This window comes from Mauremys mutica, chromosome 22 (genome assembly GCF_020497125.1).
Source record: "Mauremys mutica isolate MM-2020 ecotype Southern chromosome 22, ASM2049712v1, whole genome shotgun sequence".
Classification (NCBI taxonomy): Eukaryota; Metazoa; Chordata; order Testudines; family Geoemydidae; genus Mauremys; species Mauremys mutica.
In genome coordinates this window covers 17,646,528-17,662,284 of record NC_059093.1, presented here as the reverse complement: position 1 = coordinate 17,662,284, position 15,757 = coordinate 17,646,528, and the positions used below count along the sequence as shown (strand labels likewise).

The 15,757-nt window shown below is 53.0% G+C and overlaps 1 protein-coding gene across 2 annotated transcripts in view; it reads right to left on the bottom strand.

Annotated features, from left to right (window-relative positions):
- Positions 1–15,757, bottom strand: part of ROBO3 (roundabout guidance receptor 3) — a 190,658-nt gene that overhangs the window by 94,358 nt on the left and 80,543 nt on the right. For both annotated transcript variants that reach the window (XM_044997243.1, XM_044997242.1), the window contains exon 2: positions 13,827–14,153. In XM_044997243.1, coding sequence (XP_044853178.1) covers positions 13,827–14,153 — 327 coding nt within the window. The remainder of the gene's footprint in view (positions 1–13,826; positions 14,154–15,757) is intronic.

The window sequence follows — 15,757 nt, the reverse complement described above, 5'->3', positions numbered from 1 at the left end:
TCTCCTTGGGCACATGTTTGGGGAGGAGGGATAGCTCAGTGGTTTGAGCATTGGCCTGCTAAACCCAGGGTTGTGAGTTCAATCTTTGAGGAGGCCATTTAGGGAACTGGAGTAAGATTATGTTTGGGGATTAGTCCGGCTTTGAGCAGGGGGTTGGACTAGATGACCTCCTATGGTCCCTCCCAACCCTGATATTCTATGATTCCATGCTTAACAGTGCCCCTCAACATGACAGGGGGATTCTTTTATTTAAAAACCACAAAACAGGAAAATGTAAAGAAGAGAAACGGGCCATGAGGCCATGCCTGGGGCCTGCACCAAATGGCAGCACGTGCAGGGTGAGCAGAGCCTGCTACATGCACACGGGGAGAGGTGGAGTTAATGCAGGTGGTTTTCTGCCGCCCCAAGCGGCAAAAAAAAAACCCAGTCGGTGGCACTTCAGCAGCAGCTCAAGCGCGCAGCTCCGTTCTTCAGTAGCAGTTCGGCGGCGGGTCCTTCACTCCCTCTCTTCCTCTTTGGCAGCACTTTGGCGGCAGCTCAAAGAAGAAGAGAGGGACTGAGGGACCCGCTGCCGAATTCCCGCTGAAGACCCGGATGTGCCGCCCCTTTGTATTGGCTGCCCCAAGCACCTGCTTCCTTAGCTGGTGCCTGGAGCCGGCCCTGGGCATGGCATATACCGCACTCTAGTGGCAGGATGGCTAGAGGTTTGCTCCAGCAAGGGCATGGCTGGACACACCTCCTCAGCCGGGGCGCTGGGAGCCAGGAGACCGGCACCCATTCCAAGCAGCGCAGCTGCAGGGTGCCCTGGGGTGCTCTGCACTCAGTGAGGCTGCGGCTGTTGCTACGCAGGGATGTTTAACATCTCGCCCGGGTGCTACCGGTGTCTGTGGAGCTAGAATCCCGGCCAGGATCTCCCAGGCTCAGCGTGGCTCGTTACCGGCTGGTGCTCTGCCCAAGGTTTCCAAATTCCAAACCGCTCCTAAGAAAAGCAGGCTGTCGCCGACATCGGAGAGGAGCAGAAAAAGGCGCCAGCCTTGTATTCCCTTCGCGGGCCGCCTTTCACTGGGCATTTTCCTGTGGCCAGGGATCTGCCAGGAGAGCAGGGGCTGCTGTTCCAGGTGGGATGCCTGGGTTTTCCAGCGCCTGGGCATCACTCAACGCTCCTCCCTGGCATCTCTGTGTAACCCCCACTGGAGCATGAGACATGGGCTTTGATAGCTGCTATTTTAAGCTCCTTTTAAAAAGGAAACAGATGTTCCTGGTGCATCTCCCCAGGCCCTAGGCTCAGTCTGTCCCCACTGCTCATGATCACGGCTGACCCTTCACTGTTCTGTTGCTTCGCCCTCCTTCCTTTGCACTGACAACCACCACACTCAGACAGGGATAACTTTACCCGCAGGTTCTGCAGCCTGGCTCCCACAGGGACTGTCTCTCCTCCATACTGCAGTGTGGCTTTCGTAAAAGCCAGTCACACTCATAAAGTCATAGATTCCAAGGCCTGAAGGGACCATTGTGTTCATTTAGCCCAGGGGTGAGCAAACTATGGCCCGTGGGCTGCATCTGGCCCATCAGTCCTTTTAATTCAGACCTTGAGCTCTGACTGGGGAGCAGGGTCCATGCCATGACTCTGTGTGGCTCCCAGAAGCAGCGGCATGTCCTCACTCCGGCTCCTATGCGTTGGGGCAGCCAGGGGGCTCCTCACGCTATCCCTGCCCCAAGCGCCAGCTCTGCAGCTCCCATCGGTCAGGAACTGTGGCCAATGGGAGCTGCAGAAGTGGTGCCTGTGGATGGGGCAGCATGCCGAGCCACCTGGCTGCACCTCCACATAGGAGCTGAAGGGGGGACATGCCACTGCTTCCGGGAGCTGCTTACAGTAAGCGCCACCCGGAGCCTGCACCCCATACCCAGATGTGGCCCCCAGGCCAAAAAAAGTTTGCCCACCCCTTCGATAGGCTGTGATCAAGTCATAGAATCATAGAATATCAGGGTTGGAAGGGACCTCAGGAGGTCATCTAGTCCAACCCCCTGCTCAAAGCAGGACCAAACCCAACTAAATCATCCCAGCCAGGGCTTTGTCAAGCCTGACCTTAAAAACCTCTGAGGAAGGAGATTCCACCACCTCCCTAGGTAACCCATTCCAGTGCTTCACCACCCTCCTAGTGAAATAGTGTTTCCTAATATCCAACCTAGACCTCCCCCACTGCAACTTGAGAGCATTGCTCCTTGTTCTGTCATCTGCCACCACTGAGAACAGCCGAGCTCCATCTTCTTTGGAACCCCCATTCAGGTAGTTGAAGGCTGCTCTCAAATCCCTCCTCACTCTTCTCTTCTGCAGACTAAACAATCTCAGTTTCCTCAGCGTCTCCTTGTAAGTCATCTGCTCCAGACCCCTAATCGTTTTCGCTGCCCTCCGCTGGAGTCTCCAGTTTGTCCACGTCCCTTCTGTAGTGGGGGGACCAAAACTGGACACAATACTCCAGGTGTGGCCTCACCAGTGCTGAATAGAGGGAAATAATCACTTCCCTTAATCTGCTGGCAATGGTCCTACTAATGCAGGCCAATATGCCATTGGTCTTCTTGGCAAAAAGGGCACACTGCTAAGTCATATCCTGCTTCTCATCCACTGTAATCCCCAGGTCCTTTTCTGCAGAACTGCTGCTTAGCCGGTTGGTCCCCAGTTTGTAGTGGTGCATGGGATTCTTCCATCCTAAGTGCAGGACTCTGCACTTGTCCTTGTTGAACCTCATCAGATTTCTTTTGGTCCAATCCTCTAATTTGTCTAGGTCCCTCTGTATCCTATCCCTACCCTCCATCATATCTACCTCTCCCCCCAGCTTAGTGTCATCCACCAACTTGCTGAGGGTACAATCCATCCCATCATCCAGATCATTAATAAAGATATTGAACAAAACCGGCCCCAGCACCAACCCCTGGGGCACTCCGCTTGATACCGGCTGCCAACTAGACATGGAGCCATTGATCACTACCTGTTGAGCCTGACAATCTAGCCAGCTTTTTATCCACCTTCTAGTCCATTCATCCAGCCCATACTACTTTAACTTGCTGGCAAGAATACTGTGGGAAACCGTATCAAAAGCTTTGCTAAAGTCAAGATCTAAAGTCAAACCTTCTCTTTGTTAAGTTAAACCTATCAAGGTCTTTGAGCATATCACTCTAAGGCAGGTTTTCTAACCCTTTAACCATTCTTGTCGCTTTTCTCTGACCTCCTCCCATTTATCAACATCCTTCTTGAACTGTGGGTAGCAGAACCGGGCAGCAGAACCAGGCACAGATTCCAGCAGCAGTTGCCCCAGTGAATTAACAGACATCAGCCATAGGCACAGAGATAGGAAAGAGACTGTGTGGTAGCTGCCTCCAGCACCCCAGATTCGCTCCCCTTTGATTCCTCTCACAGGAAGGACACGTCACGCACATGCAGATTTCATGTATTTGTGCAGAGAGCTGTAGCTCCCTGATGGAAATCCTCACACATGATCGGATAGCTGGGCAATGGTGTAAGATACCCTGGATGAGGCAAGAATTTCCTGCTCACCGACTCTGGGAGCTTGTGCAGTGCCATTGCTCTCCTGCTGCTCCCTGCTTTTTTTTTTTTTTTGGCAGGAGGGCAAGGGATGCTCCCCTCTCTGCTCTCAAAAAAAGGTGGTTTTCTTCCCACCCCATAAACTCTGAGTCCAGAGCACTCAACATTCCTGCCAGCAGCTTAGAAATAGTCAGACAGAACTTGCAGAGAAACAAACAGTTCTGAAAATGTCCCAGAGCCTGCTGCCAAGGGCTAAGTGAGAATACAACTGTCTCTTCCCAAGAGAGCCAGCCCGAAAAACTAGTTTTGCAAAAGTTTCCTATGCAGGGCCGGCTTTAGGCCTATTCTACCAATTCCCCCAAATAGGGCCCCACGCCTAAGAGGGCCCCGCACCCAGTGAGAATCCCTTCCCTGGCAGGAGGCGCCTTTTTAATTTTTACTCACCTGGCGGCGCTTCGGGTCTTCGGCGGCACTTCGGCGGCGAGTCCTTCACTCTCTCCGGGTCTTCAGTGGAACTTCACCAGTGGGTCCTTCAGTGCCGCCAAATACCTGGAGCGAGTGAAGGACCCACCGCTGAAGTGCCGCCGAAGACTCGGAGCACCGGCCGGTGAGTACAAGCCTCACGTGTTTTTTTACGTGTGTGTGGTATTTGGTTTTTTGTTTGGTTGGTTTTTTTAAGTCATCCCTGCCGGGGCCCCGTCGAAACTGTTCAAATTGGGCCCCGCACTTGCTAAAGCCGGCCTTGTTCCTACGTTATTTTTGTTCAGAAAGGGTCAAAACAGACCCAATTGCGGGGGTTCAGGCAGGTTTACCTGATATTTTTCATTCAAAATGACTATTAATTTTTTGGTTGACCTAAAACCAGATTTTTGGTGAACAAAACTTTTCAATTGTCTGTTTGCTAATGTGGTTTTTTAATTGTGAAAGGCACAAAACATGTTCACAAATGGTTTTTTTGGTGAAAAATTTCATTTTTGAAAAAAAGGCCTTTAAAAACAAAAACAAAAAAAAAACCCTTTTCATTTGAAAAAATGTGGCCAGCTCCAGTTTGCTTCCCCACAACAGATTTTTGTTTGTTTTCCAAAACCGAGCACAGCACAACACCAGGAACAAAGGCCACATTGTAAGGTCAACAGTATGCCAAAAAAAAAAAAAATCCAGATTTTTTTTTTTTTTAAAATACACTCCTCCCCCATAGTCCACCACCACTCACTGCTGAGAGACAATTCCACTGTGCCAGCAGCGGCTGCCCAAATCCAAACTCAGCGAAGATGTTTCCTAATGTGCATACAAGCAAAAATCAAACTGCTTTGTCTTCGCTGCTTTCCGTTTCCCCCTCACAACGACTGCCCTTCGCTGCCTTTTTGCTGCAAACCTGGCTGCACATTTTAACATTCAGCAGCCTAAGGATGTTTTTAGGGAACCAAAAAAAAAAGCCCCGCTAGAGAAATATTTGAAGTGAGAAAAGCAGAATGCGCTTCCCATTTGTGTGATTCAAAAGGAGAAATTGCTTGAGTCAGGTCTCTTCATTCCCCTCCCCCCCTCGTCTCCCCCCCACACACACACGTGCAAGACAGTGAAATGCTCCTTTAATTCAAACCCCGTCCACACCTCGGGTGGGGGCAGCCATGTGAACAGGCTGGCAGGATTGGGGGTGTCGGGCAGAACCTGAGCAAGCTTCCCCTTGAGAGGCAATCGTTAGCGCTGAGACAGGCTAGCGCTGCAAGAACAATCAAGGACTGCTAGTCTGCCAAAGCCTCCCCCCAGGCCCCTGCCCCCCGCGGCCTTTTCTTGTCCTTTATCTGTTTACTTACTGGAAATCACCTAGCACTGCATATAGGGGTGCTCAACATGCAGTCCCCACATGCACATGTGGCTTCCAGTACCAGCTACTGCTCTCCTTCACTGCCGGAACAGAGCGCACCCCCCAAGACAGCATCTCAGCCTGCTGCCAGGTGGCCGGAGGCCAGCACCATGGTGCTGCTGCATCTCTGGTGCGACACCAAACTGCCAAGCTCTTCAATGGGATTTCTAAGAAGCTGAGCCCAGATGAGAAGTGCTCAGATCCCTAAAAGCGAGGTCCGAGGCATGTCTGCAGCGGGCGTTTCCTGGGACTGTGATGCGCCCTGCAAAGGGGAGAAATGGGTGTGTACTTTTTTAGGCTTCTGTAGGCTGGAGAACAAAAGCCTGGAAGTTGTATCTATAGCTGGCCAACACCGTGAACCAGCATTTTCTGACTAAACCAAGTTTCCGACTGTGACAAACAGGCCCCTTGACAAAGGGTCCCCTGGTCTTTGCAAACAACTCTTGTCTCAGACCTGACAAATTCACTACATCAAATACATGGCTTGCAGGGGATTCGTCCATAAAGGACAACATGGACGATCTCTACCGAAAGTTGAGGTTATTGAACTTTCTGATGCTCGTAACCATGGCAGGATGTGTGCATGGGTGACCCTTAAGGAATAATGTATCTATATCAAGGTTTATACTCTTATGGGCTTAAAGCTAAGGGGCATCAGCAGGCAGTGATATCACTAGGGGACGGCCTGTATGCAGGCAGAGCTGCCACCCCTCCCTGTCAGCTGGTGATGGTATGCTAGGCTCAGTTCTCCACCGCTGCCCCATCCCAGGACAGTCAATGGAAAACCATCACAGACAACTGCAAACAACCAAAACCACTTGGAGGTGAAGAAGGGACATGGTACCAGATGGGGGTCGCCTGACTGTGGACTCAGAAAAAGACTGTTTCAGTGTAACATCGAGTGGGTCCATTCGCTGAGGAGACAGCTTGTGGAGCGGGGCGTGTTTCATGGAAGATCAGATCCTGGTTCCCGTGAAGCTAGCCAGCTCTGCAACAGACTGAGCTTTGGGGATGCGGGAAACCCGCTCTATCAGCTAGAAGAGGGAACCGTTAATAAGTGTCGGCCCTAGTTCGTGTTTTATTATTTTGTTTTGTATTGCAGCCATTTGTTTCCATCACGCTCTTGTTTCTAGTAGAATCTCTGTCCTTCCTTAACTAACCCTTCGTTTGTTTCAGTACCAGTGCCATGCGTTATACAGGAGCTGTGGTTTAACTGGGGTCCCTGCACCTTTGGGGTCAGAGGCTCTGGGATTTCTCTGAGTAATCAGTGTCAGGGGCTGGATATCACAGGGGCGTGCTTCAAGGGGAGTCGGCGACTGGGGTGCACCTATTGCTAACTGCAAGGTGAAGTCAGGACTGGCACAGCCCAGAGGAGAACATAAGAACGGCCATACTGTGTCAGACCAAAGGTCCATCCAGCCCAGTATCCTGTCTTCCGACAGTGGCCAATGCCAGATGCCCCAGAGGGAATGAACAGAGCAGATAATCATCAAGTGATCCATCCCCTGCTGCCCATTCCCAGCTTCTGGCAAACAGAGGCTAGGGATACCATCCCTGCCCATCCTGGCTAATAGTCATTGATAGACCTATCCTCCATGAACTTCTCTAGTTCTTTTTTGAACCCTCAGGAGTGCTGAAAGGCTGGCGCTACCAGGGAGCGGACACCCAGTCACCACAGACAAAACTCCCTCACGCTGGAGGCAGGGGGATAACAAGGCGACTCAGAGTTCTGGGTACCCTGAGATCCATCACAATGGCCAGTTCTACTCCTGATTCCCCCTTTACATTCATTTTGCTCGTCTTACTGCCTTAGAAACTCTCAGAACACGACGCCTGCTCTCCCCGCTGGTGCTGGCGAAACTCCGGGCTTGCTCAGGCCTCGCCGACAGGAGACAGTTGCACCAGTTTAACCAACGGGGCAACTTTAAACAGATTGAACGAAATATGATTCGCGCTCGCCCGGTGCAGGTGCAGAGGGGGTCGTGCTTAGCCCTGAGCTAAGACAAGCATTGCAGAGGCGTTAAGAACAAGAAGAGTTGCACACAACCTGAATAAATTCCTTCCCCTCTCCTGCAGGTTCCAATGTTCTAACCCCACCAGCTCTCTGCTCAGCCAGAGAGTCTTCCAGGGTAGACAGGACCTGGTCTTCTACTCAGATTTACTTTATAATCAATAGCTGCAAATGCCCACCACCGAATCACTTATAGCTCTGTGCATCAAATCCACCGGGCACTGGGAATGGCTTACATCTCCAAAAGCAGCAAAGAATCCTGTGGCACCTTATAGACTAACAGACGTTTTGGAGCATGAGCTTTCGTGGGTGAATACCCACTTCGTCGGATGCAAGTGGATGCCTCTGAGCTAACAGGAGCATCTGCAACCTCTGGGACACGTTACACTGACCTTGAAAACATTTCAGCTAGAAAGCAGCCTTTGGGAGCCCAGCCATTGTGCGGACCTGTGCCGGAAGAGTTCGCATGGGATCAAGCCTTTGTGGCAATCAATGCAGGCACCAGATCAACACATCTTTGAGCCTCTTTAAGGAGAATGGGATTGCATGGCTGCAGCACAATCAATTTCACCCACCATTGGAAACGCTGATTAACTCTATGCAAATGATTTTCCCATTGGCTAGCAGGAGCGGCACCCCCCCAAACCTGAGCGCGCACACAACAACTTTGGTGGTTCGGAGCCAGGGGAGAGGGTGGATTTATCAAGCAGTGGAAATCTGTAATGCAAATAACAGCCCCACCATTTCTCATCCTCGGCTGGAACGTGCAAGAGAAGAGCGAGACCGGACCACTCTGGCCCAAATGTAACAGGCGAAAATCATCAAGCCACATCTGCCCCTCTCTCAGTAACAACCACAATCTGTGGCCACGAGGGAAAGGAGTTTTTCCGAGTTTCTAACTCGGAACCCAAGTGACCCTTTCACGTTTCAAACACAAAGCGTCTAATCTGCCCAAGCACATTCTGCCTGCGGACGGGAGGCTAAGAGGGTCACCCAAAGGGCTCCCGTTACTTAGGAAATGACTTAATTCCTTCCCCCTGGTAGCCAGCGCTCATTTCCTAGCGCAGGCCCCAGCTAAGCAGCTCTCTTCCCATTCCCCCTGGTTTGAAAGCCCTTCAAGGAAGAGCTCTAATAACATGCTCTCCTCCACTCGCCCCTCCTGGAGCGGCTGCACTTTACCACTGGGAGGTCCTGTAAGCACTGGGAAGCGAAACTGCTGGCCAAGTGGGAGAAGAGCTTGTCAGCGAGGCGGCCGCCTGATTACAAGGCTTGGTAAGTGGCCGCGCTAGACAGTAATTCCTGCCAGAGCCCTGCCTGTGACTGCGCCAGGGGAAGACAGAGCGCTCCGGGGTGTTTGCAGCACTGGTTTGTTGTTATCTTCAGCCAGCTCCACAGCCCCCAATTTCAAAATCACAAGGTCGGAACATCTGAAATCCATTAGGAATTTCTAAAATTAGCCTGTCCGTGCAAGGTTCCAGCCGCTGCTTCCAGCGCCAGCGCCAACGCCCTGACGGGCTGTCGGCACCGAGTCACGGCTCCCCCCAGCCCCCCCCGAGACTGCTTCTGTCCCCCAGCTCCCTCCTCTCCCAGGGCAGCCCCGGCCGGGGGCGGGGGGGGGGGGAGCTGCTGCTATTCTGTTTGCCCCGCAGCTGCCCCCTCTCCAAATTACATAAACGCCTCCTGTCTGGGTAATGGACTGAGACGTGACACAAAAATCAATAAATAATTCCCGTTTGGAGATGGCCGGCTGCTGTTCCGAGCCGCTGCTTGGGCAGCTCTGCCTGGAGCTGTCAGCGTGTCCTCAGTCACACACAGCCCTTCCCGGCTTCCCTTCCCCCAGCCCCAAATCTAACCCGGTGAGCTTCTGGCACCAGGCAAAGGCCAGAAGGTCAGAGGTGCTCGCTGGGCTTGCCCCACCTGGCTGCGTCAGTACTGGCAGGTGGGGGCTAGCACGGCCTGGGAAGCCAGGGGCCGGTGCACTGAAGGCCTGAGCTAAGAACCCCCACCCTAGTCCCAACTGCTCACTTGGGATACTAGCCGGACCCAGATTTCCAGCTCTCTCTTCATCTGGCCACCCACACGCTCCTCCCCTCCCCTGCCCTCCCCCCACAACACCCCCAGCAGCTCCTTTCCTCTTCGCTTTTACTGGCCTAACGCGCTTGGAGCCCATTACCTCGAGAGGGCCGGTCTATTCCCCCCCCCTGCCAGGAGCAGCTGCAGCAGGCTCAGGGCATGGCAGGACTCCCCTGAACATGAAAGCCAGGCCTCTCCAGCCTTCGGGCAGGACTGTTGGATCCAGCACTTTGTAACTCCGGGGCTGCTGCGTTCGCTGCACTCCAGGAGACCAGTCAACACGCACTAGTGAAAACAGGGACTCTCCCACGGCTCACGCAGGCAAGAGGGGCCTTGCTTTTGGAGCAGAAGGTCCATGGTTCTCGGCTCAGCTCCCCAGAGGAGCATGTGGTAGATGAGGGACATCGGGAACCCCCCCACCTGTATCCTGCAAAGAGAACAGCTCAGGCCCACACAGCCAGGAGAGAGCATGCCCTGCCCTGCAGGCAGCCAGCCAGGAGAGAGAGGCACCGCTGCCTTGGAGGGGGTGGGGAGTGGCGGAGCACTGCTGCATCATGCCCATATTAAGAACATTAGAATCCACCTAACCCAGTGCCAGGGGCTTCCAACGGATCCATCCCCAGTCATCCAGTCCCAGCTCCTGCCAGTCAGAGGCGTAGGGACACCCAGAGCGTGGGGCTGTGTCCCTGACTATCCTGGCTAATAGCCATTAATGGACCTATCACCCATGAACTCATCGAAGTCTTCTTTGAATCCTGTTATACTTCTGGCCTTCAGAACGTCCCCTGGCGATGAGTTCCACAGGTTGCCTGGGCATTGTGTGAAGAAATACTTCCTTGTGTTTGTTTTAAACCTCAGCTGGTGCCCCCTAGTTCTTGTGTTATGGGAAGGGATAAATAACACTTCCTTATTTACTTTCGTCACACCAGCCAGGATTTTACAGCCCTGGATCATCTCCCCCCTTAGTCGCCTCTTTTCCAAGCTGAACAGTCCCAGTCTTTTTAATCTCTCCTCAGATGGAAGCTGTTCCATACCCCCAATCATTTTTGTTGCCCTTCTCTGCACCTTTTTCAATTCTAATATATCCTTTTTGAGACGGGGTGACGAGAACGGCACCCGGTATTCAAGCTATGGGCGTACCGGGGATTTATATAGTGGCATTAGATTTTCTCTCTTATTATCTGTCCCCTCCCTGATACTGGGGCACTGGGGAAGTGACGGGAATCGAGCTGGTTTGTAAAGCTGTAACGGGCTCAGGGCTGGGGCATGTGCCCCGCTCTGAGGGGCAGCTGGAGGAATCGCAGCCTCATTTGACTCAGTGTCCGTTTCGCTTATTTATTGGACGCTTCCACGTTCCAAAGGATTCGGGTTCTACAAACTAACTGCTGGGAGCAAATCCAAGCACCTCCAAAGCTGCTGCACGCAAGTCCTTGCTCCTTACCGCTTGCTTCTCGGGAGCCTTTTATAGATCTCCCTTATCTGATGGCTGCATTTTGAACAATTACCCTGGCTGCAGCACGCTCCTTTGATAGCTTTATTTAGACTGTGACTTATCAGCCCAGCCACAAATCACCTGGGTTCCTATCAGCCCTGTCTGCTCCTGAGCTCTGCTAATGCCGGGTCCCAGCCTGTAATGTCAGCGACTCAAGGGCTTAGCAGAAATGACATTTCATTTCCTATGCGGCGGGTGACTTTACAAGGCCTTGTCACAGGTAACATGGCCATTCATCTTGTGCCACGGTCCCCGGGCTGGGGTTTGCACTGTTTGTTTGCAGATCTTTGTCTCTGTCGAGCCATTAGGGAAGACAATGGGGTCAGGGCACCAAGGAACAGCACAGAGGAGACTGGGTGGGAGGTCAGGGCAGATAAATACAGCCAGGGTCTCTTTGGCTGGAGGAGCCCAGAATCCCCTCAGAGAGCTAGAAAAGACACATCCCAGCCTGCCTGGAATGCAGCCTGCCATTGACGGCTGTGGACAAAGCTGACTAATCAGGAGTGTTTGTTCACCTCAGAGTCAGGAGCACAAAGGAACAGCTGCAGATAGGCCAGAGAAAAGAATCTGATCGCAGATAGGAGTCCCTCTCTCTGTAGGGTTGGTGTTTCCAGCCAAAGGGGAGCGCATACCTGGGTGCCTGGGGACAGAGATATTCCCAAGGCTCTGGCCCATTATCGGGCTGGGGGAATTCTCGGAGGCTAATCCTGAAGGCATGTGCAAAGACCCCACGTCAGGAGCGGGTGACTGATGGACTGGGCTGGTCATACGCCGACAGCTCAGGAGCACAAAGGAATCTAACCAGGATAAACCCTTCCCCTAACCGAGGCTAAAGAGCAGAGGCTGCCTCTGCCAATTAGGAGCAGCATGTCAGATCTGCAGCTCTTAGAGCGATGAGGGAAGAGCAAGCAGATCAGTAACCCACCCCAGCAGCTCTCAGGTCACCAAGCAGCACCAGCACCCCAGCAGCCAAGAGACCGACAGACTCCAGTGTAATCTGTGACCCTGTTCCAGTTGTGCAGCGCGCCCAGCTTCGAGCGGGACCCACAAAGCAGGTCGCCGTGCCAGCACCAGCACACTAGACCCATCAGAGGAGGCACAGGCGCTGCCTCGCCCCTGTGTGTGGTTAATTGTCAGTTACCTCCGTGTGTGAGTGAGATCAACACAGTCAATGGGACTGTTAAAGCCAGAGGAGTGTGGGGGGTCTCAGGACAGGCGCAGCTCTGAAACCACATTCAGCTCACTTCTTGAAACTGACGACTTTTCAAGCCGGCAAGGTCCTTTTAGCTTCCAGGTGCTGTCAGCTGCCATTGTCTTTCTTATAGTTCGCGCTCACCAAAGCCCTGCTTATCCCACAGTTCCCAGGGCAAGGCCCCTGGGTTCTGCACTGGCGGGAGAGTCTGTACCTGCTTCGTTGAAGTTTGAACTGGCGGGTTCTACAGAACAGAACGCGACTCAGTCAGCTTAGCAGCCGCTGTTATTGCTTTGATACCTCGTTCTGTTCGCTTTACGCAGCCCCTACCCCCATGGTCAGTTTGTAACACGCGGCAGAGCTGGTGTGCGCAACACGCAGAGGCACGGCAGGAGCCAGCGGCAGGGAGCCGTGGAGGGTCAGGCCGCTGGGGAGAGGGCATCTTGAGACAGTAGGAGAAATACTGGAGCTGAACGACACTGAAACGACTCCCTTCAGGTTTCAGCGTTAACGTCCCACTGAAATGAATAGGGCAGTCACAGCTCTCTGAAAGCTATTGTTTCAGGCTGGCTGCAGACTCAGGCAGACAGCACTGCATCAGTTCACATCCTGTCTGGAATCAAGTGTGAACAGCCACAAAGGCTAGGAACAGATGTTTTTGCAAAATGGAACCTGGCCCCTCGGCGAGGAATGGATTCTGCAGCCTATCCCATGGAACACAGAGGCCTCCAACTAGCATCAGTGCAGATCTCGGGAACAGGGTAATGGGGCGACGTAACGAAGGGTCCCGCTTGGGTTGTGGCAGGGATGGGGTTAAGCTTTGTCCCAAGCAGGCACAAGGACTGATGAGGCTGCAGGACTGTAGTGGAGAAGAGCCCCTTGGATATCTGCACTCAGGATGCCCAGGGAGGAAGCATCCTCTGCTTTCCAGAGGCAGAGAGTAGGGCAGGGATGGAGCTGCGCATGTGAGATAGGCAGGTTCCTGCAGGATGCTCACCCCCCCATCAGGTTTGAGGCCTTTTTCTGCAGTGAAAACAGCAGCCATGAGCTAAGGTGCAGAGAGTCACATCCTCACGTTCCATCTAAATTGCACCAAACCAGTGTATTATCGGGCTGTTAGGAAGGCACTCCTGTCCTAAGAGTACCCACCGTCACCGGATAAAGAAACAGATCTTAAGGCGTTTAAAGAAAACTTTGTTTGACAGCATTCTGCCTGGCCAGGAACCACTTATCAACAGTTGTATTTGTGAAATCTACTTCTATTGTTTGGCCTTTGTGGACCCTACTTTTCTATTGTTTATCTGTGTGGTCTCTGTCTGATTCTTTTATTGTTTTGGTCTGTTGCATAAGTCATAGGCGCCGACTCCGTGGGAGCTCCGGGTCATGGGGAAAAATTGGTGGGTGCTCAGCACCCACCGGCAGATCCCTACTCCCCCGCCCAACTCACCTCCGCCTCTGCTCTGCCTCCTCCCCTGAGCACGCTGCATGCCCGCTTTTTCCCCCTAGCTCCCAGCGCTTGCACCGCGAAACAGCTGATTTCTGCCCTGGAGCCCAGAACACGACTTTCCACAGCCCGGGCCCTCTGCACGGTGCAGACCCAGCAAAGCATCACATGTGTTAACCCCCTGAGAGTGTGCCCAGAACCCCACTCACTGGCCACCTCCAGCGACGCGTTCCGGCTCACAGCCTCGCCCACGTAGTTCCTGGCCACGCACACGTACACGCCCTCGTCGGGCTTGCTCCTCCTGCCGTGGACGATGCGCAGGAAGAAGAGGGAGCCACTAGGCAGCAGCATGCGATGGGATCGTGGGTCCTCCTTGTCCGTCTCCACCCGCTCCCCATCCTTGTACCATTCGATTATCGGGGTGGGGCGCCCCTCCGCCTTGCAGTTCAGCGTCGCCGGCTCCCCCTTGGAAACGATGAGGTCGGAGGGGTGCTCGACTAGCCTTGGAGAAAAGTCTTCGAGCCGAGGGCGGGAGCCTGAGAGGCAGAAGAGAGAGCAGAGATCAGGGTGAGGGCTCCAGCTGGGAAGGGCAGAGCTCCCAAGGGGATTAACAGCCACGCTGTTGGGAATGGAGATAATGGCCCTCCGCAGTCCTGAGCTCACAGGGCTGTGCGGCCACATGGCTGGAGTAGGGGATGTGGCACTCTGTACCTCAAAGCAGCCCCCTGGAACACCAATATTCACCCTGTCATACAATTATGTATATTTCATACAAAGCATACCATGTAAAATATCTTATGAAAAGTCAGGATCTGCTGAAACCCATTGCTCTGTCCAAGTATGTATGTTGCCAGTGTTACTGAAATATGTTGTAATTTGCTAGCGCCATACAAAGGAGATGAACCACTCCCAGGAGGGTGTTCAATGATAATTAATCAGCAGTGGAGTCATAATCAAAGGATTTACAATTCAATGACAGTGGCATGAGCATCAGGCAATGGGAACTGCTCAACTCGGACTCAGTTGCAGAAGACCAAGCCGGGGGATAGCTCCAACCTGTGACTCTGCAAAGCCCACCAGCACACGTCTGGGCCAGAATTTTCCAGGCACGTGGACTGAGGGTATAAAATAAGGGCCAGTGGCATCATGCCACGGCTTTTCTCCTCCCCCCACCAATGCTGGAAGCAACAAGAATGCTGGGAAGACAAAGACTTCAGCTGAGGGGACTGGTCCCAGGCTTACGGGAGAAGCCTGAGTATTAAGAACTGTAACATCCAGCGGGGAGAGAAAACTGCTTGATCCAAATGCTGCCTAGTGTAATAAGGGTTAAGATTTAGACTGTGCGCTTACCTTTTATTTTCTTTGGTAACGCTCTCTGACCTTTCATACCTACCACTTATAATCACTTAAATCTGTCTTTCTGTGGTTAAAAATTTGGTTTCTATTTTACCTAAAACAGTGTGTCTTGGTTGAAGAGCTTGGGCAATCTCAGCTCAGTTTACAAAGGCCGGTGCATTGTCCTCTCCACATTGAGGGAGGGGCGGACTGGGTAATAAACTTACACTGGTCAGGCTTCTGACCAGGGCAAGACGGTAGTACCGCTCTGGGGTGTAAGGCTGCAGAGCTGGGGTGGGGGGGGATTTGGCTGGTGCCTTTCTGTGTGTGGGTGGCTCTGGGAGCATTCATGCGAGCTAGCTGGGTGTGGGGCTCCCCATGCTGCTGTACTGAGTGATAACAGCGCCTGGAGGGGTTTGCTGCTTGTCACTAGCAAAGCATTGTGAGAGCCAGCCCAGGCTGGAGAGTTAAGGGGGCACAGCAGTATCCCAGTTTCAGGCTGTATCCCGGGGGATCCCATCACAAGGGGCTGGGACTCCAGGAGTCTACCCAGGCAGTGCCAAAAACACTAAACACTGAGAGAGAGGCTCACGTTCCCAGGGGTTCTGTACCATTTCCCGATGGCCTCTCTGCATGCTGGAATCCTGGGGCCCGGGACCTGGGGAGCTCTTTGTTCCTTTTATCGTTCGTTTCGCTTTCTGACCTACTGTCTCACTGAAGCCAAGTTCTCCTGACCCCTTCTGGGAGAACACGCTACAGCCCAGACTCGGAGACGGGGAAAGGAGCTTTTCCAGCTTGGGGAGGG